Below are 27647 nucleotides of genomic sequence, written 5' to 3' on the forward strand. Positions count from 1 at the left end.
TTCTGGAATATATGTAACTTCCGAAAGAGATGCACTACCGTAGCAAGTCCAGGTTGTATGCAAACGAAATGATGCAGGGCAAACACTCACTGCTGACGTGCAGTGTATCCTGGAACCTTCCTGCCTCTCCCCCAGAACTTCCTCGCCACTTCCAGAATCTTCCCGAAGCCCCGGCGACTCGCGCTGTCTTTGGCCGCCGGAATCGTCGGCGGTGAGTCACTCACCCGCGCTTTCATTGGTTAGTCCAGTCGTCCATCAACATCGGAGCACCGCCCACGCCACCGCGCTTCGACGATATAAACGGACGGAGCAGCGAGCCACGGAACAGCGACTGGCTTGGAGAAGCGAGGAATCTTCTCATTTGCGAGAGTTCAACGAAGAACGTCCGAAGGTTCAATTTAACGACGGAGATGCCTGGATCTAAGGGAACAGCCATCGGTATCGACCTGGGCACCACCTACTCCTGTGTTGGGGTCTTCCAGCATGGCAAGGTGGAGATCATCGCCAATGACCAGGGCAACCGCACCACCCCCAGCTATGTGGCCTTCAACGACACCGAGAGGCTCATCGGCGATGCGGCCAAGAACCAGGTGGCTCTGAACCCATCCAACACCGTCTTTGATGCCAAGAGGCTCATCGGGAGGAGGTTTGATGACCCAACGGTGCAGTCTGACATGAAGCACTGGCCCTTCCAGGTGGTGAGTGACGGAGGGAAGCCCAAGGTGAAGGTGGAGTATAAGGGGGAGAATAAGACCTTTTACCCAGAGGAAATCTCCTCCATGGTGCTGACCAAGATGAAGGAGATTGCTGAGGCTTACCTGGGCTCCACTGTCACCAATGCTGTCATCACTGTGCCGGCTTACTTCAATGACTCCCAACGCCAGGCAACCAAAGATGCTGGTGTGATAGCTGGTCTCAGTGTCCTGCGCATCATCAATGAGCCAACTGCAGCCGCCATTGCCTATGGGCTGGACAAGAAGGCCAAAGGGGAGCGCAATGTGCTCATCTTTGACCTGGGTGGTGGAACCTTCGATGTGTCCATTCTCTCCATCGATGACGGTATCTTTGAGGTGAAATCAACTGCTGGTGATACCCACCTGGGAGGAGAGGACTTTGACAACCGCATGGTCAATCACTTCATTGAGGAGTTCAAGCGTAAATACAAGAAGGACATCAGCCAGAACAAGAGGGCGGTGAGGAGGCTGCGGACAGCCTGTGAGAGAGCAAAGAGAACCCTGTCTTCCAGCACCCAAGCCAGTATTGAGATTGACTCTCTATTTGAGGGCATTGATTTCTACACCTCGATCACCAGGGCTCGGTTTGAGGAACTGAATTCTGACCTATTCAGGGGCACTCTGGAGCCGGTGGAGAAAGCCCTGAGAGATGCCAAGTTGGACAAATCCCAGATCCATGAAATAGTCCTGGTCGGAGGCTCCACCAGAATCCCCAAGATCCAGAAGCTGCTGCAAGATTTCTTCAACGGCAGGGAGCTGAACAAGAGCATCAACCCTGATGAGGCCGTGGCCTACGGGGCTGCTGTCCAAGCGGCGATTCTGATGGGGGACAAGTCGGAGAATGTTCAGGATCTGCTGCTTCTGGATGTTGCTGCTCTGTCGTTGGGCCTGGAGACGGCAGGTGGGGTCATGACTGCACTCATCAAGCGTAACACCACCATCCCCACCAAGCAGACCCAGATCTTCAGCACCTACTCTGATAACCAGCCTGGTGTCCTGATTCAGGTGTATGAAGGTGAGAGAGCCATGACCAAGGACAACAATCTTCTGGGCAAGTTTGAGCTGAGTGGCATCCCTCCTGCCCCTCGTGGTGTGCCCCAGATTGAGGTGACCTTTGATATCGATGCCAATGGCATCCTCAATGTTTCTGCTGTTGACAAGAGCACTGGCAGAACAAACAAGATCACCATCACCAACGACAAGGGCAGGTTGAGCAAGGAGGAAATTGACAGAATGGTGCAGGATGCAGAGAAGTACAAGAATGAGGATGAAATGCAGCGGCAGAAGGTTGCAGCCAAGAACTCCCTGGAGTCCTACGCCTTCAACATGAAGGGCTCTATGGAGGATGAGAAGGTGGCTGGTAAGATCAATGAAGAAGACAAGAAGAAGGTAATTGACCTGTGCAACCAGACAATCTCATGGTTGGAGAGGAATCAGATGGCGGAGAAGGAGGAGTTTGAGCACAAGCAGAAAGAGCTGGAAAATCTCTGCAATCCCATCATTGCCAAACTGTACCAAGGAGCAGCCCCAGGGGAATCCTGCAGGGCACAGGCTGGAAGTGCCACTTCCTCTGGACCAACTATTGAGGAGGTGGATTAAAGGACTAACGAAAATGAGACTGTGTGGGTATTGCACTGTGACTTTGGGCTTGCACTGTTTGTGTTCCCTGGCAGCTTCAGCAGGTCTGATGCTGAGAGGTTGGCACTTGGGAATAGATCCCTCTGTAACAGCACTGGGTCATGGCAATGTCCTGAATCAGGCTGTGACATGTTGATTGTAAATATTAATAACTGGATCTATTGATTTGCATTGTTGTGTTTTCTATATTGTGGTATTATTGAAAATCTGTCATCTATTTTTGGAATATTAGATATGTAAACAGTTTTTTATCTTCTGGTTCACTTTGAATAAATCTTTTGAACTCTTAAATTGGCAGTAATTTTATTTCAACACCAGAGCAAACGGGAAGGAAAATTGCCTTTTTGATGTTTTTTGAAAGCTTCAATTTGTGGGTGTGCTGTGCTCCACTATAAAATACTGCTGTATATAACTGAATGCAACTTCCTCATCCTCTCTTTCTCAGGGATAAGTTCCTCTGCATCATTTCCTTATTTGTTGTTAGATCCAAATCGTTACCCCTTCTTCCCCACCCACCCACACAAGTTCAGTGTGGGAGTACCTTTACCGGAAGGATTGTGTCCTTGAAGGTGATGAATCACCAACTTGTAGAGGACCAGTAATGTGCAATAGATGTTGGTTATGCCAGCATCACCCGCAACTCAAACCTGCTGCTCCCCCGCCCCCACCCCCACCCAAAAAAAAGAGGCTAGTTAGCGGCCTTGGGAGAGAATCCCACATCCTGGAAATGACTATCACTGGTAGCAGCATGCTCTGGGGTATGGCTGTGTGCATTTCTTTGTTTCCCCAAAAGCAATGTGCTGCATTAGATCTACTGAAATGGACAGTGGGAAGTTCTACAACTGGGTTACCTCGTGTTTGGTCCAGTTTGTTCTTTGTAGTGACAACCCTTTCCAAAGGGGATAAAATACACTCTGACCTTTCCAACATCAGTACTTTATTGAATGCCTCTGCTACTCTGGTTTACTCTGGTGAAATCAGACCATCAGAAGTGAATTATGTCAAAGTCAAATTTATTGTCGTATGCACCAGTACATGTGTGCACAGATGCAATGAAAAACTTACTTGCAGCAGCATCACAGGCACGTAGCAGCATTCATAAGTAAAATACTATACACAATTCTTACCAGAAAGAACACAATTAGAACAAAAAAAGTCCATTTTATTGCAAAATGATCAGAGTGGTCATAGTGTTCCTAATCTTTTGTGGAGATTACTGTTTTGCTGGTTGGTTCAAGAACCGAATGATTGGAGGGAAGTAGCTGTTCTTGAACCTGGTGGTGTGGAACTTAAGGCTTCTGTACCTCCTGCTCAATGGTAGCTGCGAGACGATGGCATAGCCTGGATGGTGGGGATCTTTGATGGTAAATCAAGTGCCACTGGTAAATATCCAGTGTATTTACACAAAATGGCTACATTTACTGGTGTCAATTGGATGAATGCTTTCCTGTGTGGCAGCTTTGCTCCCAGTAAAACTGCATCCGTTCTGCTTCCATTAAAGAAACATCTCTGTCCAGCAAATCGAAAGTTGCAGCTTAAAGTGTCACCTACTCTCCTCGCAACTGGTGACACTTCTGTGCGTCACTAAAATCATACCACGTCAGGAAATGAAAAACCTTTGTCGGCTTACAAGGTGGTTTTACCTATTAATCATAGCAAGACTTATAGTGATTTCTGTAGACTCTAAATACACGGATTTTGAATTTCTTAAACCTCCCCCTCTCAGTTTTTCTTCAAGATGTTGCTTTGTACTTGCCTCAAAACAGATGCTCATTGGTCTCACAGGTGCAGACTTGGATCTATATCTAGTTCTGAGGCTGGCTCTGATTCAGTCAGGTTATGTATTGAATAAGGCCCACACCTTCCTACTGCACCACTGAGGAAGTGCTGCACTGTTGCAGCCTTCCAGGTGAGATGAATAGTAAAGAGAAGGGGTGCTCTTAACACAGGTTTATTATTGTCACATGTACTGAGATCCAGTGAAAAATTGTTGTTTACGTGCCATCCAGACAGACCATTCCATACATAAACACATCAAGGTAGTAAAAAGGAAAACAGAATATAGTGTAGCAGCTACACAGAAAGTGCAGTGTAGGTAGACAAATAAAGTGCAAGAGCCACGATGAGGTAGACTGGGAGATCAAGAGTTCATCTTTCAGCGTATGAGGTCCATTCAAGAGTCTGATAACAGCAGGATAGAAGCTGTCCTTGAGTCTGGTGGTACGTTTTTGTATCTTTTGTACAAAGGGAGAGGGGAGAAGTGAGAATGACCCAGGGTGGGAGGGGTTGTTATGTTGACTACTTTCCCAAGGCAGCGGGAGGTATAGACAGAGTCATTGGAGGGGAGGCTGGTTTGTGCAATGGTCTGATCTGTGTTCACAACTCTTTCTTTTATTTGAAAAATATATTTATAATCAATACTGTAGCTACAATTGGTACATCTTTCTCTACATTCTTTTTATCATCAATTCATTTTCTTATAATGCATCACTGCTTCTCACGTTTCCTCCTTAAACAACATCCCTGTGAAGTGTTACAGAACACACTGCCCTCCAGTGTACACTAACGACAGGACTCTAGACTGCAGTCCTTCCCCATAGAGTCTTTGTGGTGGCTGCACTGAGCTTCAGTGTGTCCCTCAGTACCTAATCCAGGCAGGTTTGAGAGACCTGGTGGCCTACTCCTGCTTCTATTTTATTTGTGTTCTTCTGTAGGCTTAGTGGAAATAATTTGTTTTTCTTGTGAATGCTGCTTATCTGATGCTATGTGCCATCAAATTTATGGTAAAAATGTAAAGAAAGACATGTACCAATGGTAGTTACAGCATTGATTATGAATAAAGTACATTTTTTCAAATAATAAGAGTTGTGAACACAGGTCAGACCATTACACAAACCAGCCTCTCCTCTACTGACTCCGACTATACTTCCGCCTGCCTCAGGAAAACAGCCAACATTATCAGGCACATACCACCAGACTCAAGGACAGCTTCTATCCCACTGTTATCAATGGTGCTGATGTTGGAGAGGTCACGGAGTGCATCTTCCCCCTCCACTTTGGAAAGCATTGTCACTGCCAAGATATTCAGACTGAGCACAAGGTAATTGGTGTAAAACTTCTTACTGTCTATCGTGGCAGATCTAATGCAGCACATCATTGTTTTTTGGGAATACAAAGCAATGTGCACAGCAACACCAGAGAATACTACTACTACTACCACCAATCATCATTTCCAGGATGTGGGATTGTAGGACATAGAACAGTACAGCACTGCAAAGGCCATTGGCCCACATCATGCCAATCTGTACTAAAACATCCATAGCCCACATATTCATTTGAGTATCTGATAACCTCCACCAAATTGCCTGCTACCACTACTAATTCTGGCAACCCATTCCAGGACCCTTCCTGCATAAAATAACTCTCACCTCCTCTCCACCCCCCCCCATGACCTTAAAAGAATGACCTCTGGTGTTTGACTTTTCTATCCTGGGGCAAAGATTCTGACCGTCTATCCTATCTATGCCTCACTTAATTAAAAAAACCCTATCAGAATTCTCCCCAAGGCAGCTAATAAAGCTTTCCTTTTAAAAAAAGACAGGTACTGCTGGCAAGACCAACATTTATTGCACATTACTGGTCCTCTCCAAGTTGGTGTTCTTGAAGGACTGCAGTCCTTCTGGTAAAGGTACTCCCACACTGAACTTGTGTAGCTGCAGGGAAATAAAAAGGGAGGGATAAAAAGAGAATTGCAATGTAAGATCCAGCAACAATTAAGGAAATGTGGTGGAATTTGGAAGATATCCCTGAGAAAGGGAGGATGAGGAAGTTGCATTCAGTTATATACAGCAGTATTTTCTGATGGAGCACAACACACCCACAAATTGACAGCTTTGAATTTACTAAAACATCAAAAGGGCAATTTTCCTTCCTGTTTGCTCTGGTGTTAAAACAAAATTACTGCCAATTTAAGAGTTCAAAAGATTTATTCAAAGTGAGCCAGAAAATAAAACTGTTTACATATCTAATATTCCAAAAATAGATGAGTTTTTCAATACCACAATACAGAAAATTGAGCAATGCAAAGCAGTAGTTATTAATATTTACAATCAACATATCACAGCTAGATTCAGGACATTGCCATGACCCAGTGCTGTTACAGAGGGATCTATTCCCAAGTGCCAACCTCTCAGCATCAGACCTGCTGAAGCTGCCAGGGAACACAAACAGTGCAAGCCCAAAGTCACAGTGCAATACCCACACAGTCTCATTTTTGTTAGTCCTTTAATCCACCTCCTCAATAGTTGGTCCAGAGGAAGTGGCATTTTCAGCCTGTGCCCTGCAGGATTCCCCTGGGGCTGCTCCTTGGTACAGTTTGGCAATGATGGGATTGCAGAGATTTTCCAGCTCTTTCTGCTTGTGCTCAAACTCCTCCTTCTCTGCCATCTGATTCCTCTCCAACCATGAGATTGTCTGGTTGCACAGGTCAATTACCTTCTTCTTGTCTTCTTCACTGATCTTACTGGCCACCTTCTCATCCTCCATAGAGCCCTTCATGTTGAAGGCATAGGACTCCAGGGAGTTCTTGGCTGCAACCTTCTGCCGCTGCATTTCATCCTCATTCTTGTACTTCTCTGCATCCTGCACCATTCTGTCAATTTCCTCCTTGCTCAACCTGCCCTTGTCATTGGTGATGGTGATCTTGTTTGTTCTGCCAGTGCTCTTGTCAACAGCAGAAACATTGAGGATGCCATTGGCATCGATATCAAAGGTCACCTCAATCTGGGGCACACCACGAGGGGCAGGAGGGATGCCACTCAGCTCAAACTTGCCCAGAAGATTGTTGTCCTTGGTCATGGCTCTCTCACCTTCATACACCTGAATCAGGACACCAGGCTGGTTATCAGAGTAGGTGCTGAAGATCTGGGTCTGCTTGGTGGGGATGGTGGTGTTACGCTTGATGAGTGCGGTCATGACCCCACCTGCCGTCTCCAGGCCCAACGACAGAGCAGCAACATCCAGAAGCAGCAGATCCTGAACATTCTCCGACTTGTCCCCCATCAGAATCGCCGCTTGGACAGCAGCCCCGTAGGCCACGGCCTCATCAGGGTTGATGCTCTTGTTCAGCTCCCTGCCGTTGAAGAAATCTTGCAGTAGCTTCTGGATCTTGGGGATTCTGGTGGAGCCTCCGACCAGGACTATTTCGTGGATCTGGGATTTGTCCAACTTGGCATCTCTCAGGGCTTTCTCCACCGGCTCCAGAGTGCCCCTGAACAGGTCAGAATTCAGTTCCTCAAACCGAGCCCTGGTGATCGAGGTGTAGAAGTCAATGCCCTCGAACAGAGAGTCAATCTCAATACTGGCTTGGGTGCTGGAAGACAGGGTTCTCTTTGCTCTCTCACAGGCTGTCCGCAGCCTCCTCACCGCCCTCTTGTTCTGGCTGATGTCCTTCTTGTATTTACGCTTGAACTCCTCAATGAAGTGATTGACCATGCGGTTGTCAAAGTCCTCTCCTCCCAGGTGGGTATCACCAGCAGTTGATTTCACCTCAAAGATACCGTCATCGATGGAGAGAATGGACACATCGAAGGTTCCACCACCCAGGTCAAAGATGAGCACATTGCGCTCCCCTTTACCCTTCTTGTCCAGCCCATAGGCAATGGCAGCTGCAGTTGGCTCGTTGATGACGCGCAGGACATTGAGACCAGCTATCACACCAGCATCTTTGGTTGCCTGGCGTTGGGAGTCATTGAAGTAAGCTGGCACAGTGATGACAGCATTGGTGACAGTAGAACCCAGGTAAGCCTCAGCAATCTCCTTCATCTTGGTCAGCACCATGGAGGAGATTTCCTCTGGGTAAAAGGTCTTATTCTCCCCTTTGTACTCCACCTTCACCTTGGGCTTCCCTCCGTCACTCACCACCTGGAAGGGCCAGTGCTTCATGTCAGACTGCACCGTTGGGTCATCAAACCTCCTCCCAATGAGCCTCTTGGCATCAAAGACGGTGTTGGATGGGTTCAGAGCCACCTGGTTCTTGGCCGCATCGCCGATGAGCCTCTCGGTGTCATTGAAGGCCACATAGCTAGGGGTGGTGCGGTTGCCCTGGTCATTGGCGATGATCTCCACCTTACCATGTTGGAAGACCCCAACACAGGAGTAGGTAGTACCGAGGTCGATACCAATGGCTGTTCCCTTGGATCCAGGCATGTCTTGGTCTTGGTCTTGGTCTTGGTCTTGGTCTTGGTCTTGGTCTTGGTCTTGGTCTTGGTCTTGGTCTTGGTCTTGGTCTTGGTCTTGGTCTTGGTCTTCTCACGAAAACGTTTCCTCTCCGTGCGAATTGTAACCCGTTTGCCAATGCTCCGTCTTTTTATATCGACTCTGCGCCGGTCATGGGCAGGGTTTCACGGTGTTGCAGCCAATCAGATCGCGGCCCGGTGAGCTCACCGACGAAGGTTGTAGAAGGTTCTGAAGCCGCGGCCAATGGCAGCGCGGTGGCCCCGTGACTCCGTGCGTTCGGGTCGATTCTGGAAAGGACGATGATTGACGCCGGGGCCAGCCAATGAGAGCGCGGCTGGATTGGAAAACTGAGGCGGTGGCCAATGGCAGCGCGGCGGGTCGGTGAGGAAGGCGGGTTCTGGCGGCGGCGAGAAACCTCCCGGTGAAGGCGGAGAGTCGTCGGGGAGCCTGGGGAGCGGGGTGGCGGCCGCAGCAGTGCGACCCCATGGCGGTGGCTGGTGGCAAAGTCACCTCCCGGGCGGGAAGAAACCTGCAGCTGATCCGCTGCCACCAACCTCGTCGTCGGTTCCTTGCACTTCAGAAATAAACCTTCACTCGGGGAACATCAGCGCAGGAAATGCCGCCCAGTGCGGGGCTTCCTTCACACTCACTGCCTCGCCAGGTCACAGGCACACGGCACGGACACCGGCCCTTCCGCCCAACCGCTCCATGCTGACCAACATGCCCGTCTAAGCTGGTCCCACTTGCCCACGTTTGGCCCTTATCCCTCCACACTTTTCCCATCCGTGTACATGTCCAAGTAGCTTTTAAATGTTGTTAATGTACCTGCCTCAACCGCTTCCTCTGGGAGCTCATTCTGCACACTGACCACCCACCTGGTCATTCTCTCTTCTCCCCTCTTCCATCGGTCAGAAGATACAGGAGCCTGAGGGCACGTACCACCAGAGATAAGGACAGCTTCTACCCCACTGTGAAAGACTATTGAACGGTTCCCTTATATGATGAGATGGACTCTGACCTCACGATCTACCTTGTTGTGACCTTGCACCTTATTGCACTGTACTTTCTCTGTAGCTGTGACACATTACTCTGTATTGTTATTGTTTTCCCTTGTACTACCTCAATGCACTGTCGGATGAATTGAGCTGTTCGAACGGTATGCAAGATAAGTTTTTCACTGTACCTCAGTACAAGTGTCAATAATAAAGCAATTCCAATTCCTGGTGTTTGTCTGCAAGCAGCATCAGCTCAGTGAAAGAAGCTCTCTGGTCCTGCTGATCCCCCAGTGCACAGAGCCATCTGCGACCCACTGCTGCACCCCTGGCACGTTATAGGGTGTCAGGGAGTTACTGGAGCCAAGTGTAGCCTCAACAGGGCTCTGAGGACAGCGACGTCCCACTGCTGCTCATGGGACCCTTCCTGTCCCAAGCCTTCCCCCATTCTCAACCCCACTCGCCTTTCTCCCTCTCCCACTTCCCCATTTTCCTTTGAACTCCTCCCTCCAGCCCTTGCTCGCTCACCCTCCCCTTGTACATCCCTCACCCTCCACTATCCCTCCTTCTCACATCCACCCTCTCCCCCTGCCCCTTCCTCTCCCTCTCCAGCCTGAATTCACTCTGGCGCTCTTGCTTTCTGAGCACCTCTGAGGATGAGGTGGAAGGTCCCCCCCCTCCACCATCTGTTCCCATCTGCCCTCCCCACCTACCTTATTTAGTTCCATTCTCCACCTTCCTCTCCCATCAGATCCCACCATCTGCAGCCCTCTGTCACCTCCACCTATCACCTCCCAGCCTCTTGTTCCCACTCGCCCCTCCTCCACCTGCCAATCACCCCCTCACCTGGATCCACCTATCACCTGCCACCTCTTACTCCACCCCTTCCCCTCACCCTCTAATATAGGCTCCTCCCCTCTACCTTTCAGTCCAGCTGAAGGGTCTCAGAATCAGAATCAGGTTTATTACCACCATCTTATATGATGTGAAATTTTTTTTTGTAGCAGCAGTACAGTGCAAAGACCTAAAATGACTATAAATTACAAAATAAATAAATAGTGCAAAAGAAAAGGAATTATGAGGTAGTGTTCAGGGGTTCAGAAATCAGATGACAGTGGGCAAGAAGTTGTTTCTGAATTTCAGTCTTCAGGCTCCTGTACCTCCTCCTCGATGGCAGTAACGAGAAGAGGGCATGCCCCAGACGGTTGGGGTCCTTAGCGATGGATGCCGCCTCCTTGAGGCACCGTCTCTTGAAGATGTCCTCGATAGTGGTGGTGGTGGGGGGGGGGGTTGTGCCCGTGATGGAGCTGGCTGAGTCTACAACCCTCTGCAGCCTCTTGTGATCCTGTGCATTGGAGCCTCTATACCAGGCGGTGATGCAACCAGTCAGAATGCTCTCCACTGTACATCTGTAGAAATTTGCAAGAGTCTTTGGTGACGTACCGGATCTCCTCAAACTCCTAACAAAGTAGAGCTGCTGGTGTCACAAGAGATTCTGCAGATGCTGGAATCTGGAGCAACACACAAAATGCTGGAGGAACTCAGCAGGTCAGGCAGCATCTATGGAGGGAAATAAACAGGCAACATTTTGGGTTGAGACCCTTCATCAGCACTGGAAAGGAAGAGGGAGAAACCAGAATAAAAAGGTGGGGGGAGGGGGAGGAGCACAAGCTTGCAGGTGACAGGTGAGTCCAGGTGAGGGGGGAAGGTAGATGTGTGGGGGACGGGAGAATGAAAGGAATGATGTGAGAGGTGGAAGAGGCAAAGGGCTGAAGAAGAAGGAATCCGGGAGAGGGCAGTGGACCATGGAAGGAAGGGAAGGAAGTGGGGAATGAGAGAGAGGAGATGGGCAGGTTGTGAGAGTGGGGGAGGGGAAAGAGAAGGGGTGAGGGGGCCACAGGGATGATGGAAGTCAAGGGTGGGGTAAAAGGGAAAAAAACAGAGGGGAGGGGTTACCGGAAGTTCGAGAAATCGATGTTGATGCTGTCGGGTTGGAGACTCCCAATGCGGAATATGAGGTGTGGTTCCTCCAACCTGCGCCTGGCCTCAATGTGGCAGTAGAGGAGGCCGTGGACAGACATGTCAGTATGGGAGTGGGGTGTGGAATTGAAGTGGGTGGGCACCGAGAGGTCCTGGCTGTGGCGGTGGACGGAGCGAAGATGCTCGATGAAGTGGTCACCCAATCTGCGTCGGGTCTCACTGATGTAGAGGAGGCCACGCCGGGAGCAGCGGATGCAATAAATGACACCCTCGGACATGCAGGTGAAGCATTGCCTCACCTGGAAGGACTGTCTGGGGCCCTGAATGGTGGTGAGGGAGGAGGTGTAGGGATAGGTGTAGCACTTGGTGCGGTTGCAGGGATAAATGCTGGGAGGGTTATCAGTGTGGAGGGACGAGTGGACAAGGGAGTCGCGGAGAGAGTGGTCCCTGCGGAAAGCAGAGGGGAGGGTGGGAGGGGAAGATGTGTCTTGTGGTGGGATCCTGTTGGAGGTGGCGGAAGTTGCGGAGAATGATGTGTTGGATGCGGAGGCTCGTGGGGTGGTAGGTGAGGACAAGGGGAACCCTGTCCCTGTTATGTCGGGGGCGGGGTGGGGGAGGGCAGACATGCGGGAAATGGAGGAGGTGTGGGTGAGGGCAGCATTGATGGTGGTGGAAGGGACGTCCTGGAATGGAAAGCCTCATCATGGGAAGAGATGCGGTGGAGCTGGAGGAACTGGGAGAAGGGGATGGCGTCCTTACAAGTGACAGGGTGGGAAGAGGTGTAGTCAAGGTAACTCTGGGAGTCAGTGGGTTTGTAAAAGATGTTGGTGGATAATCTCTCTCTGGATCCACTGGCATGCCTTCTTCGTGATTGCATCAATGTGTTGGGCCCACAGCAGATCCTTGGAGATGTTAACACCCAGGAACTTGATACTACTCACCCTTTCCACCGCTGACCCCTCAATGAGGACTGGTGTGTGTTCTCCTGACTTCCCCTTCCTGAAGTCCACAATCAGTTCCTTGGTCTTGCGAGGTTGTTGTTGCAACACCACTCAACCAGCCGATCTATCTCGCTCCTATACACCTCCTCATCGCCATATGAGATTCTACCAACAGCAGTGGTTTCATCAGTGAACATATAGATGGTGTTTGAGCTGTGCCTAACCACACAGTCATGAGTGTAGAGAGAGCAGAGCAGTGAGCTAAGCACACATCCTTGAGGTGCATCTGTGTTGATTGTCAGCGAGGAGATGTACGACTGATCCGCACTGACTGTGGTCTCCTGATAAGGAAGGCAAGGATCCAGTTGCAGAGGGAGGTACAGAGGCCCAGGTTTAGAAGCTTGGTGACTAGTACTGAGGGGATGATGGTGTTCAACACCGAGCTGTAGTTGGTAAACAGTAGACTGACGTATGTTTTGCTGTTGTCTAGGTGCTCCAAAGCCGAGTGGAGAGCCAGTGAGATTGTGCCCACTGTAGACCTGCTGTTATGGTAGGTGAATTGCAGCGGGACCAAGTCCTTGCTCAGGCTAATTCTAGCTATTACCAACCTCTCAAAGCACTTCATGACAGTAGATGTGAGTGCTACTGGGCAATCGTCGTTGAAGCAGCTCACCCTGCTCTTCTTGGGTATGATTGATGCCATTTGGAAGCAGGTGGGAACCTCCGACTGCGGCAGGGAGATGTTGAAGATGTCCTTGAACACTCCAGCCAGTTGTTTGGCACAGGTTTTCAGTACCCGGCCAGGTACACCGTCGGGCCTGACACCTTGCGAGGGTTCACCCTCTTGAAGGATGTTCTGATATTGGCCTCTGAGACAGGGTTCACAGGGTTGCCGGATGCTGTGGGGATTCGCACAGGTGTAGTGTAATTGTCCTCTTCAAAGCATACGTAAAGGGCATTGAGCTCATCAGGGAGTGAAGCTTCACTGACAATTATGCTGTTAGGTTTCGTCTTACAGTTACTCTGTACTGTTATTGCTTTTACCTGTACTACCTCAGTGCACTCTGTACTAACTCAATGTAACTGCACTGTGTAATGAATTGACCTGTACGATCGGTACACGTGACAATAATAAACCAATACCAATACACGGGGGAACTGAGCCTCCACTGCTGTCACTTTGATTCCCCATCCCACTCTCAGGCTGAATTCTGCCTTTGGTCTCCTGCACTTTTCAAACGAGTCTCCACAAAGCTCGGGGAACAGCGCCTCATCTTCTGACTGGGCACGTTACAGCCCTCGGGGGTCGACACTGAATTGAGACAGATGATTGTATCTCACACTCCCAGCATTCAGCTTTGTTGCTCTCACTTCTGGATATTTCCAATTTCAACCCCTCCCTCCTATTTACACCTCCCCCCGCCACAACTTTACCTCCCTCCCTTCCAATCAGCACCACCTCTGGCGCCACTTGTCTGTCCAGTGGACTTCAAAACCCGGGGAAACCGCTGCTTGTGGTTCAATCTTTTTATTTTCACAGAAGTATTTCTGTTCCGCTGACGGATGCAGTTAACGCGTTGAAATGAATGTGTCGACAGTTCTAATGTCAATTCGTGTTTATTTCACTCTCCTCACATTTATATTTACACTGATTTCCTCCTGACGCCGGTCCCGGGACCCGACCCGGTTACAGACCCGGAGCAGATTCTCAGCCAGTTTCCATCCCAAGTCCCGAAGAAAGGATAAAGTTTCTCCGTGAATTTATTCCCAGTGAAGGTGTGGAGATGGGACTTGGTGTCCGCGCTGTAAAATGAAACTGTCCTGGAACCGTAACTGAGGTAAACTCCCACCCTCCCGGGGATGGGACCGGCAGGGAGACGGGATGGAGGGGAGGTGTTCACACAAAGACCGTGACCATCCCGCCCGATGGTCCAGAATCCGTTCTCCGGGATCAGTTCGACCCATCGCTTCCTCTCCACAGACTCTGCGGCGACTCCCAGGCACCAGCCCCGACTCCCCGCCACCTCCACCTCCCAGTAATGTCTCCCCGATGTGAATCCCTCCGATCCCAGCACACAGGACCGGACTGTGAACCTCTTCCTGGTGTCGGGGAGACTCCTCCGGGTCCGGGTCCATCTCACACTCCTCCGATCCTCAGACACCTCGAGCCGCGGATGCGCCGTTCCCACATCCAGGGTCACGGAGACTGGGGGGGGGGGGGGGGGGGGGGGGGGGGAGAAGCAGTGAATTAGAGAGTCCCCGGGGGTCGGGGGGAGACTCGGGCAACGCGGTCCCGGCACCGGCGGAGAGGCCACTCGGCCTCAGGGACAGTCCGGCGGCAGAACACAAACCTTTCCCGGGGATTCACCCAACTATACCGGCTGGACAACAAACTTCTTCCCGGGGTTTTTCCCCGGGACGGAGCGGGGAGTTTCACACACAAAACGCTGCAGGAACTCAGCGGGACAGGCAGCGTCTGTGGAGGGGAAATAAATAGTCGACGTTTCGGGCCGAGACCCTTCATCAGGACTGGAAAGGGAGGGGAGAAGCCGGAATAAAAGGGTGGGGGAGGGGGAGGAGCTGGCGGGTGATCGGTGAGTCCAGGTGAGGGGGGAAGGGAGGTGGGTGGGGAGGGGGAAGTGGGAATGATGTGAGAAGCTGGGAGGTGACCGGGTGAAGAGGCAAAGGGCTGAAGAAGGTGGAATCCGATCGGAGAGGACAGTGGACCATGGAATAAAGGGAAGGAGGTGGGGAACCAGAGGGAGGAAGGTGTGGGTGAGGGGCAGGTCGTGGGGGCGGGGCAGGGGAAAGAGAAGGGGTAATGGGGCCAGAGGGAGAAGGGAAATCAAAGGACGGGGGTAGAGGGGAGTGGTTACCGCAAGTTAGAGAAATCGACGTTGTTGCTGTCAGGTTGGTGACAACCAAGGCGGAATATGAAGTGTTCCTGTGATCCGCGTCTGGCCTCAACGTGGCAGTAGAGGAGACCATGGACAGACATGTCAGTGTGGGAATGGGAAGTGGAATTGAAATGACTGGTCACCGGGAGATCCTGACTGTTCCGGCGGACGGAGCGAAGGTGTTTGTCGAGGCGATCCCTCAATCTGCGTCGGGTCTCACCGATGTAGAGGAGGCCGCACCAGGAGCACCAGATACAATAAACGACCCCGATGGATTCACATGTGAAGCGCTGCCTCACCCGGAAGGACTGTTCAGGGCCCTGAATGGTGGTGAGGGAGGAGGTGTAGGGGCAGGTGTAACATTTGGGATGGCTGCAGGAATAAGTGCCTGGAGGGGGAATGGACGGGCGGACAAGGGAGTAGTGGAGAGGGCGATCCTTGAGGAAAGTGGAGAGGGGAGGGGAAGGTGCGCCTGGTGGTGGGAGATGGTGGAAGTGGCGGTGAATTTTTGGAAGCAGAGTCTCGGGTTTGTCGGTGTGGACAAGGGGAACCCTGTCCGTGTTATGTCGGGGGGGGGGGGGGGGGAGGTGGTGAGGGCAGACGTGCGGGAAATGGAGGAGATGCGGGTGAGGGCTGCGTTGATGATGGTGAAGGGGAAACCCCGTTTTCTGAAAACAGAGGAGATCTCGGATGTCCTGGAGTGGAAAACCTCATCATGGGAACAGATGCTGCGGAGACGGAGGAACTGAGAGAAGGGAATGACATCCTTACAAGTGACAGGGTGGGAAGAGGTGTCGCCAGGGTAACCGTGGGAGTCAGTGGGTGTGTAAACGATGTCAGTGGAAAGGGAGCTTCCCGGGATTGTTGGGAGGGGGTGGGGCAGTGATGTGTGGACGGGGAGAGCGAGTGGGGAGAGTCAGGAGGGTGGAGAGACTGTGGGTGGGGATGGAGAGGTGGGGTGAGGTAACGAGAGCTCTTGCTGGGAGATGGTGGAGACGGAGGCAGATGGGAGGGGAGGGGATTGGGCTGAGTGTTTACTGGACATATTTAAAGAGGAGATCCAGGAGCCAGAGAGCTGTGCAGCACCGAAAGAGGCTCTTCAGCCCAACTCGTCTGTACAGACCAAGTTGCTGAACTGCCTGGGTTTGGCCCTTTATCACTTTAAACCTTTCCTATCCATGTTCATGTCCAAATGTCTTTCCAAACTTTGTAACTGTACCCACCTCTACAGCTTCCTCTGGCAGCCTCCTGCCCTTCAGGGAAACAAGTCCCAGCCAATCCAACCCAAGCCCTCTAGTCCCGGACACTTCCTTGGAAATCTGTTTTGCACCCTCTCCAGTTCAATGACATCCTTCCAACAGCACGGTAACTGGAACTGTACACAGGGCTCCGAATGTGGCCTGACCAATGTCTTGTACAGCTGTAACATGGCGTCCCAGCTCCTGTACTCAGTATTCTGACCAATGAAGGCAAGCGTGCTCAACGCCTTCTTCACCACCCTGTCTAACTGTGTTGCCACTTACAAGGAACTGTGTACCTTTGGCACTCGGTCTCTCTTTTCTGCAACACTCTCCAGGGCTCTACCAATTGCTGTGTAAGTTCTGCCCTGCTTTGCCTTCCCAAAATGCAATACCCCACATTTCTCTGAATTAAACTCCATCTGCCATTCCTCGGCCCACTGGCCCAGTTGATCAAGGTCCCATCGTAATCTTCGATAACCCCTTCACTGCCCACCATACCACCAATTTTAGTCTCAATTTACGAACCATGCTGAATGATGATCTGCAGCAGACCCCGCACTGATCCCTGCAGCGCACCGCTGGTCACAGGCCTCAGGCCTCCTGTCCGAAAAACAACCCTTCACCACAACCCACTGTCTCCGACCACCAAGCCAATTTTGTATCCAATTGGCCAGCTCATCCTGGATCCCATGTGATCTAACTTTCTGGACTTGCCTACCATGTGGTACCTTGTCAAAGGCCTTGCTAAAGTCCACGGAGACAACGTCTACTGCACTTCCTCCATCCATCTTCTCAGTAACATCTTCAAAAAAACAACCAAGTTCACGAAGCAGGATTTCCCATGCAGAGAGCCATTCTGACTATCCCTAATCAGTCCTTGCCTTTCCCAGTGCACGTAGATCCCGTCTCTCAGAATCCCCTCTATTCCCGTCCCCACCACCGACATTAGGCTGACTGCTCTGTACTTCCTAGGCTTTTCCGTGCAGCCTTTCTTCAATAAAGGCCCAACATGTGTCACCAGTCTTCTGGAACCTCACCCATAGATATCGATGATACAAATATCTCCACAAGGAATCCTGCAATTTTTTCCCGAGCTTCCCACAATGTCCTACGATACACTTGATCAGGCCCTGGGGATTTATCTACTTTTCTGCATTTGAAGACCTCCAGCACCTCCTCCTCTGTAATGTGGTAGAAAATGAGGTGGATAATCTTTTGTAACATTGGAGAATTGGGGGCTCTCTGGAACTGGCACAGAAGAGGCCTGGGGCAGAGAAATGATGAGAAGGAAGGTTTGGAAGGATTTGGGCCCAATGCAGACAAATTGGACAAGCTCAGGTGGGCACCTTGGTCAGCATGGATGAATTAGGCCGAAGGGCCTGTTTCCATGCTGTATCACTCTGTGACTCTATGACATCCCAGCCTTCATATGTTGGGGTGTAGAATGTAGGAGTTGGGACGTAATGTTGCAAATTTACAAAATACTGGTTAGGTCACACCCGGTGTATTGTGTCCAGTTCTCCTCGTCACACTGTGGGAAGAATGTGATTGTGCTGGAGAGAGAGCAGAGGAGTTTCCCCAGATGTTGTCTGGATTGGAGGACTTCAGTTCTGGGGAGAGTTTGGATGGGGAACTAGGTCGGCACAGACGTGGTGGGTCAAAGGGCCTATTTATCTGCTGTACGACTGTGACTCTGTGACTTTAAAGGAACTGAATGACTAAGGCCCAACAGCCCTCCGGTGCAGAGAATTCCAAAGATACACTATCATCTGAGGGTACACCCCATTCTGAGACAGTGACCCCTGGCTCTCGACTCCTCAGACAGGGGAAACATCCTCCCTGCATCCTGCCTGTTGAGCCCTGAAAGAATTTTGTGTTTCCCTGAGATCTCCTCTCATTCTTCGAAACATGGAACATAGAACAGTACAGAACAGGAACAGGCCCTTCATTCAATATGACCATGACCGATCTATGCTGGCATCAATTGCTCTTCTGTGCCAGTTCCCCATAACCGTCAAATCCTCGATCTTACAAATATTTCTGGATGTCCACCATAAATACATCCAATAATCAGGCCTCTACCACCCTCAGAGGCAGATAATTCCAGAGATCCAGCACCGTCTGAGAGAAGAAATTTCTACACACCTTGGTTTTAAATGACCGGCCCCTTAACTTATAACTATGTCCCCTTGTCCGTGACTTTCACACTCGTGAAAACATCCCAACATCTACCCGGCCAGGCTCCTTTGGATCTTTTATGTTAGAATTAGGTCACCTCTCATTCTTCTAAACTCCCTGGAACACATATCCAATCCTTTCTAGCCTCTCTTGTTAGGAAAACCCTCTCACCCCAGGAATGAGCCTGGAGAATCTCCTTCTGGCTGCCTCCAATGCTGCCTTGTCCTTTTTAGTTCAGGGGACCGAACTGTACACAGCAAACACATCTCCAAACTCCAAGATCTGGGACTCAACACCTCCCTTTGCAACTGGATCCTCGACTTTCTCATCAACAGACCACAATCAGTGAGGATAGACAGCAACACCCCCTCCATGGTTATCCGGTACACTGGCGCCCCACAGGCTGTGTTCTCAGTCCCTACTCTACTCTCTGTACACTCACGACTGGGTGGCCAGATTCTGCTGTAACTCCATCTTCATGTCAGCGGTTGACACCACCATTGTGGACCGATTCTCAAAAAATTGTCAGTCAGAGTAGAAGAAGGAGATGGAGAGCCTCGTGGCATGGTGTCATGACAACAAGCTTTCCCTCAATGTCAGCAAAACAAAAGATCTGGTCATTGATTTCAGGAAGGGGGACTGTGCACACGCTTCCATTTACATCAATGGTGCTGAGGTCAAGAGGGTTGAGAGCCTCAAGTTCCAAGGAGTAAACATCAGCAACAGCCTGTCCTGGTCCAACCGCGAAGGAACCATGACTAAGAAAACTCACCAGCACCTCTACTTCATCAAGAGCGGAAAGATATTTGACATGTCCCGTTTGATCCTCTCTAATTGTTATCGATGCACCATGAGACCATGCTATCTGGATACATCAAGGCTTGGTATGTCAACTGCTCTGCCTGAGACCACAAGAAACTGCAGAGACTTGTGGACACACCTCAGCACATCAAAGAAACCAGCCTCCCCTCCATGGACTCTTCTCTCTACTTCTCGCTTCCTCTGTAAAGCAGCCAGTATAATCAAAGACCCCACCCACCCCGGACATTCTCTCCTCTACCCACTCCCATCGGGCAGAAGATACAAAAGCCTGAAAGCACGTACCACCAGGCTCAAGGACAGCTTCTATCCCACTGTTATAAGACTATTGAATGGCCCACTAGTTAGATAAAATGGATTCTTCGCCTCATAATCTACCTCATTAGGGACTTGCCCCTTATTGTCTGCCTGCACTACACTTTCTCTATAACTGTAACACTTCTTTCAACATTCTGCTATTGTGTACCCTTGTCCTACCTCCATACAGCGTTGTAATGAAATGATCTGTATAGATGGCATGGAAAACAAAGTTTTTCACTGTACCTCCGTATATGTGACAAGAGAAAAACAATTTCCTCTGGCTACAGTCTCACCAAGACCCTGTACACTTGCAGCAAGTCATCATTACTCCCAGATTTGCATAATAAAACCCATATGAGGAATGGACTGCACAGAGGAGATAAACCAGAAGGGAGGGTTTGCATCAACGACTTTCACAGCACTTTTGTATTATCGAGAAATGTTGTTCCAACAGCTGTATACCAAAACGTAACCCTCCTGTCACAGACGGGAGCTCAGGCACTCTGTGATTGTGTACATGTGTGGATATATGAGTACACATAAGAGGGAAATCAAAAGGGTAAAAGGAAAATGTGAGAGCTCTGGCAGTTAAGATTAAGGACAATCCTGAAAGATTCCACTTATATTAAGAGCAAAAGAGAAACAAGGGAGAGAATAGGTCTGCTTAACGATCAATGTGGTGGTCTGTATGAGGAGCCTCGGGGAGGTGAGGGAGTGCGGTCTGAAATGAATATTACTCATCTGTGTTTCCCAGGGAGAAGGTCGTGGAAGCAAAGGAATTAAGGGAAACAAACAGTGATGTCTTGGAACAAAACCACAGTACAAACAAGAAAGCGCTGCTGGTGTCAAAGCATATCACGGTGGATAAATCCCCGGGACCTGATCAAGTGTATCCTCGTACATTTGGATTATGGAAGAAAATGCAGGGACCTTGGCAGAGATATTTTCCTCACATTTAGCTACAGGTGAGGTATTGGAAGACTGGAGGGTGGCTCATGTTGTGCCGTTATCTATTAAGGACTGCAAGGACAAGCCAGGGAACTACAGGCCACTGAGCCTAACATCAGTGGTGGGAAAGTTACTGGATGGACTCTGAGGGACAGGAACTACCAGCATTTGGAAAGGCAAGGACTGATTAGGGACAGTCAGCATGTCTCTGTGTTTGGGAAATCCCACCTCACAAATGTGATTGAGTTTTTGGAAGAGGTGACAGAGAGGACTGAAGAGGACAGGATGGTAGACATTGTCCACATGAACTTTAGCAAGGTCTTTGACAAGGTCTCGCAAGGAAGGCCAGTCCAGAAGGGGAGATCACATGGGATCCAGGGTGAACGAGTCAATTGAAAACATATTTGACTTGGTGGGAGGAGCCAGGGGGTGGTGGTGGAGAGTTGTTTTTCAGACTGGAGCCCTGTGACCAGTGGTGTACCACAGGGATCGGTTCTGGGTCCACTGTTATTGGTCATCTGCATTCATGATTTGGAAGAGAATGTTGAAGGCATGGTTAAATGTTTGCAAATGACAGCGAAATTGGTGGTATAGTGGACAGTGGAGAAGGTATCTAGATTACAGCAGGATCTGGATTAACTGAACTGGAATTGGAATTGGTTTATTATTGTCACTTGTACCGAAGTGCCATGAAAATCTAGTCTTGCATACCGTTCATTCAGGTCAATTCATGACACAGTGCATTGAGGTGGAACAAGGTAAAACAATACAGAATGCAGACTAAAGTGACACAGCTGCAGAGAAAGGTAGAGAATAAGTTGCAAGGTCATAATGAGGTAGATTGTGAGTTCAAGAGTCCATTTTATCATACTAGGGAACCATTCAAATTCTTTTAACAGCAGGATAGAATCTGTTCTTGAGCCTGGTGAAGTAAAGGTGCTGGTGAGCTTTCTTGGCCATGGCTTCTCTGTGGTTGGACCAGGATGGGCTATTGGTGATGTTCACTCTGAGGAAGGTGAAGCTCTCAACCCTCTTGACCCGGGGATACTGGGGATGTGGGGGTGTTGCTGCCAGTGGGATCGCAGCTTCTGACTTGATGTCATGTTTCTCAAATCGATAAAAGAGCCGCCCGAGGAAAGGAAACGAGGATCTGACAACTGCAGAAGCACTGGGGATTCAATGAAGGGATGTCCCGGCTTCCGAACTGGTCAAACACTCCACCCACCCGCCTCAGCACGGTGACGTTTGTGGGGAGAGGAGAAATCAAATGAACTGAAGCTGTAAGTGGAGCCTCAGTGTACAACCACAGAGCGTTCACAGTTTAGTGGGCACAAATCGGTGTTGAAGTCCCTGGGGTTAAATATCTGCCAAACCCCTTCCCAGATCATCCTCTTGAGGAATCTCAAGCTGGAGCCTGTCCGTGAACTGATGATGTGACGAGTCAGGTCAGAGGGCAGTTCAGTGCCACATAACAGACAGACTGTGTGAGGGCGGCAGGTTTCATGTCTCAGTCGAAATAGTCTGTGTCTGTGACCGTGTGTCCCACTCTGGTTGTGCGTCTGGGTATGTGTGTCTCTCTCTCTCTCTCTCTCTTTCTGTGTGTGTGTGTGAATTAAAGTAAATATAGGTGAGTGATCATATTGAAGTATTTGTGTGTTACTGTGTGTCTCTACTTGTATGTTGTGTGTTGACCATGTGTGGCATGTGTGTGAGTTGCTCAAATGAATAAATTCACGGGGTCTGAAGAGAATGGATTCCAGGTTACTGAGGGGAACTAACAATGTACATTGTGGAGGCTGTGGCCACATCTGCCAGCCCTCCTTTCGTGTTTGTGTGTGTGTGAGGGGAACGTTGCCAGGCCGGTTAGGCTGTGTGTGCTTATATAATTCCATTAACTGAATGTTAATTCTGCGGCTACTGTGGTGGGATTCAAACTCATGTCTTGCCGTGTTTGTACAGTGTGGGTGGTCTCAGGATGCAGTGGTTCATCTAACGGACCGTGTGTTGGTTGTATTGTGCTCATGTGTCGGTGTGTCCAGGGATCTGAAATCTCCAGCTGACCATGTGTCAGCGACGCTTCCCAGCAGGTGGGGTTGGTGCTGGAACAAAACTTCAGTTCCCATTCAGCCCATTGTTAATCTTCGTGTCTATGAATTACTTTAAAGTGTCTCACACACAAGGACAAAGGAAACTGTGTGCTTTACCTTGCTTAATTGTATCAAACACTTCCCTCAACGCTGTATTCAACAAAAGGAGGTGATCGAATTTTTCAACCGGTAGGGCACCATCAGTCACTGACAACCTCTGCTCATCATCACTAATCCTGCAAATATTAAACAGCCGGTTATAAACTGAGCATCAGCGATATTTGAACTATTTTACAGATCTATTCAGGCTTTCAGTCAAGACCCATGTCCTACCTCCTCTTCTGACGAGTTTCCTCCTGAAATAAAAAAAATACAAATCTGAATTGACTGAGACTGACCATCCACATCCCGACAGCAGGAATTTGACCCAAGTTATCACAAGCTGCTGAAAATTCCCACGTCCCAACTCGCACTCCCGCTGACACACAGACAGAGGATATTGCAGAAGGGACGTAGAACCACAGGACAAAGGACAAGGAATGTTTATGAAAGTTGTGCCATAACTGAGAGGATGAAACCTACAGGAAAGGCTGGACAGGTTGTGCATTTTTCTCTGGATATGATGTCAGGGATGATCAGATGGAGGAATTTCAGATTAGGAACAGATTTGATTGGGCGGGAGTGGAGGAAGTATCTCTGCTTGTTGGGAGACCAAATGTCAAAGATAAAATTGCAGGTAGTCTTCAATAAATCATGTCAGAAATGCAGTGAAGGGAAGGTGGAACTCGCTGCCACAGGTGTGGTTGAAGCAGACAGCAGAGACTGAATGTAGTGGGGAAGTTGGATAAACACATGAGGGACCATGGAGTTGGGGGCACTGTTCATGGGTGTAGTGAGCAGGTGGGAGGAGGCTGGTGAAGGCAGTAAATTGATAGGATAAGATGGACCGAATGGCCTGTCTATAATGTAAAATGGGATATAATCCCATGTGGTAGATATCTGAAAAAGAAAACAGACAGTGCAAATTTCCCTAAAACAACAAACCTGATGAAAACCAGAAATAGCTGATAAATCTGATTTGTGTGTCACATTCTGGAATTCAACCTCAGTTCCCATTGTTCGACAGAGAGACCCTCACACCCACCGTACCAGACACACTCACAGCATGTGACTAGATTCTAGTGTGAGTTTTAGGGGATATTATATGTGGGAATCACAGAGACAATCACCAGCTCAGTGACCAGATCACCAGAACGCATTCCCGAGAAGGTTGCAGAATGTCCTGTGAGGTACAGGTACTGTGGGAGTCCGGTTTTGGGACAACAGCAGCCCTGAACAGTCAAAACATCTGTCTGATCTAACCCAGTTGAGAATGAATGGTGAACACTGCAGTCATTTTAAATATATCACGCTCCATTTTGTAACTGTGTACTTCAATTGAACCAAATTGTAATGTCATCTCTCACCTTGAGAAATATCAAGCTGTCTTCTTGATCCATCCGTTCCTGTAATTTTGAGAGTTTCTCCTGAATAGAATTTAAATTCTCTTTAATCTCTTGAAGTTTTTTCTCCATTGGATTTAGAATCTTCTCCTCTTCTTCCCTGAGATCTCTGAGTAAGCGCTGCTCCTTCTCAGTGAGAATCTGATGCAGTTCAGCAAATTGGGATGTGATGTGGGACTGAAGGCTGTGTGACTGTTCCTGTATAGTGAAAATGTGAAGGTTAGTTTACAAAATTTCTTTGCTGTTTTCGCTTATGACAGGGAAGGTGACCATTCAGCCCATCAAAGTCCATGCTGGTTCTCAGACCAATCCCATCAATTACATTCACTCACGTCTCCCGGAAACTTGTTCTCCGCCACAGCCCATGAACTCCCACCTGATTCACATACCACCCAGCTTCACGAGGGTAACTACAGTAGCCAATTAACCGTGCAACCAGCATATGTTTAAGATGTGGGTGTAAACGGTAGTGGTCACAGGGAGAACATGCAAACTTCAGGCAGACAGCACCAGAGGTCAGGGTCAGGATCGAACCCAGGTCAGTGGAGCTGCGCTACTCTGCGATTGTGCATGAAAAGGAACAAAACTACACAACAAGATCAGAAATTCTGCACAGGGAGGCCTCACCCGAACTCCGGAGATCTTCTCTTTCTGTTGTCGCTCCATTTCCTGGAAGTCCGATTTCATTTTTGTGAGAGATTCTAAGGAAGATTTAATCTGATCCTGGGAATCAGAGAGTGAAGGAATTAGACAATAAAGATGCAAGACAGCAAACAGTTGCTCAAAACCGGGTTATTTTTCACCTTGTAGGTTTCAACAGCTTCTTTAATAGGCAGGAAGCGGTGCTCTCTGTGTTCCCGGGCACCTACACAAACCACACAGATCAGTTTCTTGTCCGTTTCACAAAACATCTTCAGTTCTTCCTGATGTTCCTCGCAGTTAAGTTTACTTTCCCTCTTTATCGGATTCAAGTTTAATTTTCGAGCTTTCTCGGAAAGACTTGCTAGGGCCCGATTTTCCCTGAGGTTGCGGTCCGCAGACTCCTCTCTACATTCCGGGCAGGAGTCTCTCTCCTCCCTTTCCCAACACCGTGTGATACAGGAGCGGCAGAAGTTGTGTCCACACTCCAGTGACACCGGATCCGTGAAGAAATCCAGGCAGAAGGGACAAATTGCCTCCTCGGTCCAACTCTCGAGTTGGCCTTTCGAAGCCATGTTAACTCCCTGCACTTCCTGATTCAAAATCCTTTCACTCCCGGGGAGCTGCTGAACCCCTGCAGTACCGCGATTGTCCATTACACACGCTGCAGTCTTAGGGAATCAATGCTATTTTGCTGCAATTGTCCAGAGGGAAGGTAAGTGGCCATTTCCACATCAGGGAGGGATCAGAAAGATATTCAACAGGTCTGAACATCAATGAAGCCGGAGGGAAGAGCCTGGTTCAGTCTAAGGCAGGAATGACAGAGACCAGGCCTGAAAAGAGCGATACGAGAGACTGCAGATGCTGGAATCTGGCGCCAAAAACGGGCCGTTGGAGGAACTCACCGGGTCGGTCAGCATCTGTGGAGAGAAATAGACCGTCGACCTTCGGGATCGAGACAGTCCAGATAAAGGGTCTCGACCCGAAACTTCGACTGTCTATTTCCCTCCACAGATGCTGCCTGACCCGCTGAGTTCCTCCAGCATCTCGTTTTGTTTAGCTCGAGGCTTAAAGAGAGACAGACTGGGGTGTAAAGCGGTGGTCAAATATAAATGTAGAGCAACTATTAAATCAGTGAGTGTCATGCAGCAGGGGGTGTGGAGAGTATATTGTGTTGCGTGGAGACAGATGCAGCGGCGATGACTGAGATGTGTCTGCAGGAGAAAGCACAGGACTGGACATTATACTTCACGGGGTGGAAAACATTCAGCTTTTCGGTGAAGTCCTGATTTCCACCGCCCTTCGTGTGAAGAAGCTTCCTGACTTCACCCATGTACGACCCAGCTCCGATGTAAGGTCCGGTCTCCCTTGTTCTGGGCTGTGCCCACAAGCGGAAATAGTTTCCCCCTGCCTGCCCTGCAAACCCCTTCAGCCCCAGAGAGCCGGCACACTGGGCTGGATTCCCCACTTGCCGCCCAGCCTCACACTGATCATCAGGCGACTTCCACAATAGCGGCTCGTCCACAAGGCGGGTGTGGGCCCAGTTTCCCGCTTAAATACGGTTCAGATTGGGACAGCACACAAATAAATTCCCAGACAGCAGGGGTGCGTATCTCGAACAAGTCAGTTTATTCAGGCCCTGTTACAGTGTACACTGGGGAACACCGAGTGTGAGCTCAAAGATACTCCGCTGATCCAAAAAACTTCCGGAGCTTTACAGGTATTCGTGTTACAAGGGTCACATGCAGATTTTACAATTTCACAACAATTCACCAAAAACCTACCTTCCTTTGTGGGATTTGACCGTTGTTTGTCTCTGCGGGAGCTGCCTCGATCTGCCTGACAGCCATTCCCCCCGGGCTCTCTGTAATTTGCTGTTTTAGTCTGATCTTGTTTTTCTGTCGTGACTCTGCTGATCGAATGATAAACCCTCCTGCACTCAGTCTGCGCTCCAACCTCCACCTCTTGATCTTTGCTCCAACTTGCTCCGCCTTGCGGTCCAAACACTTCCCCGATCTAACTGCTGCGCTGCTGCTTCTAACGTGACCTTTCAGCGACCTTCTCTCTGGGCCTCATTCTCCCATAATTTCCCAGTTTGTGCGATACCGAGTTTGACCATATTACGAACTTTCCCGCTTTCCTTCTGATTCCCAGAGATTCCTTCTTCAGATATCACTGCCTGGCACTTGTGTGGTGGGAATGTTACTTGCCACCCCTCAGCCCAGGCCTGGATATTGTCCAGGTCTTGCTGCATTTGTGTGGTGGGCTGCTTCATCATCTGAGTTGTGCCAGATGGTGCTGAACATTGTGCAACCATCAGTGATCATTCCTACTTCTGACCTCACGACTGAAGGAGGGTCATTGATGAAGCAGCTGAAGATGTTTGGACCGAGGACACTACCCTGAGGAGTTCTTGCAGAGGTGTCCTGCGGCTGAGATGATTAGCCTCCAAACACCGCCACCATCTTCTTTTGTGCCAGGGTTGATCCCAACCAGTGGAGGGTTTTCCCCTGA

General features: G+C 49.6%; 3 protein-coding genes across 3 annotated transcripts in view; 1 reads left to right on the forward strand and 2 right to left on the reverse strand.

Annotated features, from left to right (window-relative positions):
- LOC127585828 (uncharacterized) overlaps nt 1-27647 on the reverse strand; it is a 97536-nt gene that overhangs the window by 25362 nt on the left and 44527 nt on the right. The window contains exons 8-20 of the mRNA XM_052043526.1: nt 25298-25767; nt 25122-25217; nt 24459-24692; nt 23326-23348; nt 23110-23228; nt 14187-14728; nt 8817-9103; nt 8552-8750; nt 6745-8498; nt 1355-1899; nt 1098-1213; nt 819-968; nt 462-596 (exon numbers count right to left, since the gene is read on the reverse strand). Of these exons, the coding sequence (XP_051899486.1) occupies nt 462-596; nt 819-968; nt 1098-1213; nt 1355-1899; nt 6745-8498; nt 8552-8750; nt 8817-9103; nt 14187-14728; nt 23110-23228; nt 23326-23348; nt 24459-24692; nt 25122-25217; nt 25298-25767 (4670 nt within the window). The remainder of the gene's footprint in view (nt 1-461; nt 597-818; nt 969-1097; nt 1214-1354; nt 1900-6744; nt 8499-8551; nt 8751-8816; nt 9104-14186; nt 14729-23109; nt 23229-23325; nt 23349-24458; nt 24693-25121; nt 25218-25297; nt 25768-27647) is intronic.
- Nucleotides 232-2663, forward strand: LOC127586004 (heat shock cognate 71 kDa protein-like). The gene has a single exon (XM_052043768.1). It carries the CDS (start codon nt 411-413, stop codon nt 2331-2333), a length of 1923 nt encoding a protein of 640 aa, XP_051899728.1. The 5' UTR covers nt 232-410; the 3' UTR covers nt 2334-2663.
- On the reverse strand, nt 6350-8662 carry LOC127585999 (heat shock 70 kDa protein 1). The gene has a single exon (XM_052043763.1). It carries the CDS (start codon nt 8577-8579, stop codon nt 6657-6659), a length of 1923 nt encoding a protein of 640 aa, XP_051899723.1. The 5' UTR covers nt 8580-8662; the 3' UTR covers nt 6350-6656.

The sequence above is a fragment of the Pristis pectinata genome, chromosome 34 (genome assembly GCF_009764475.1).
Source record: "Pristis pectinata isolate sPriPec2 chromosome 34, sPriPec2.1.pri, whole genome shotgun sequence".
NCBI classification, from domain to species: domain Eukaryota; kingdom Metazoa; phylum Chordata; class Chondrichthyes; order Rhinopristiformes; family Pristidae; genus Pristis; species Pristis pectinata.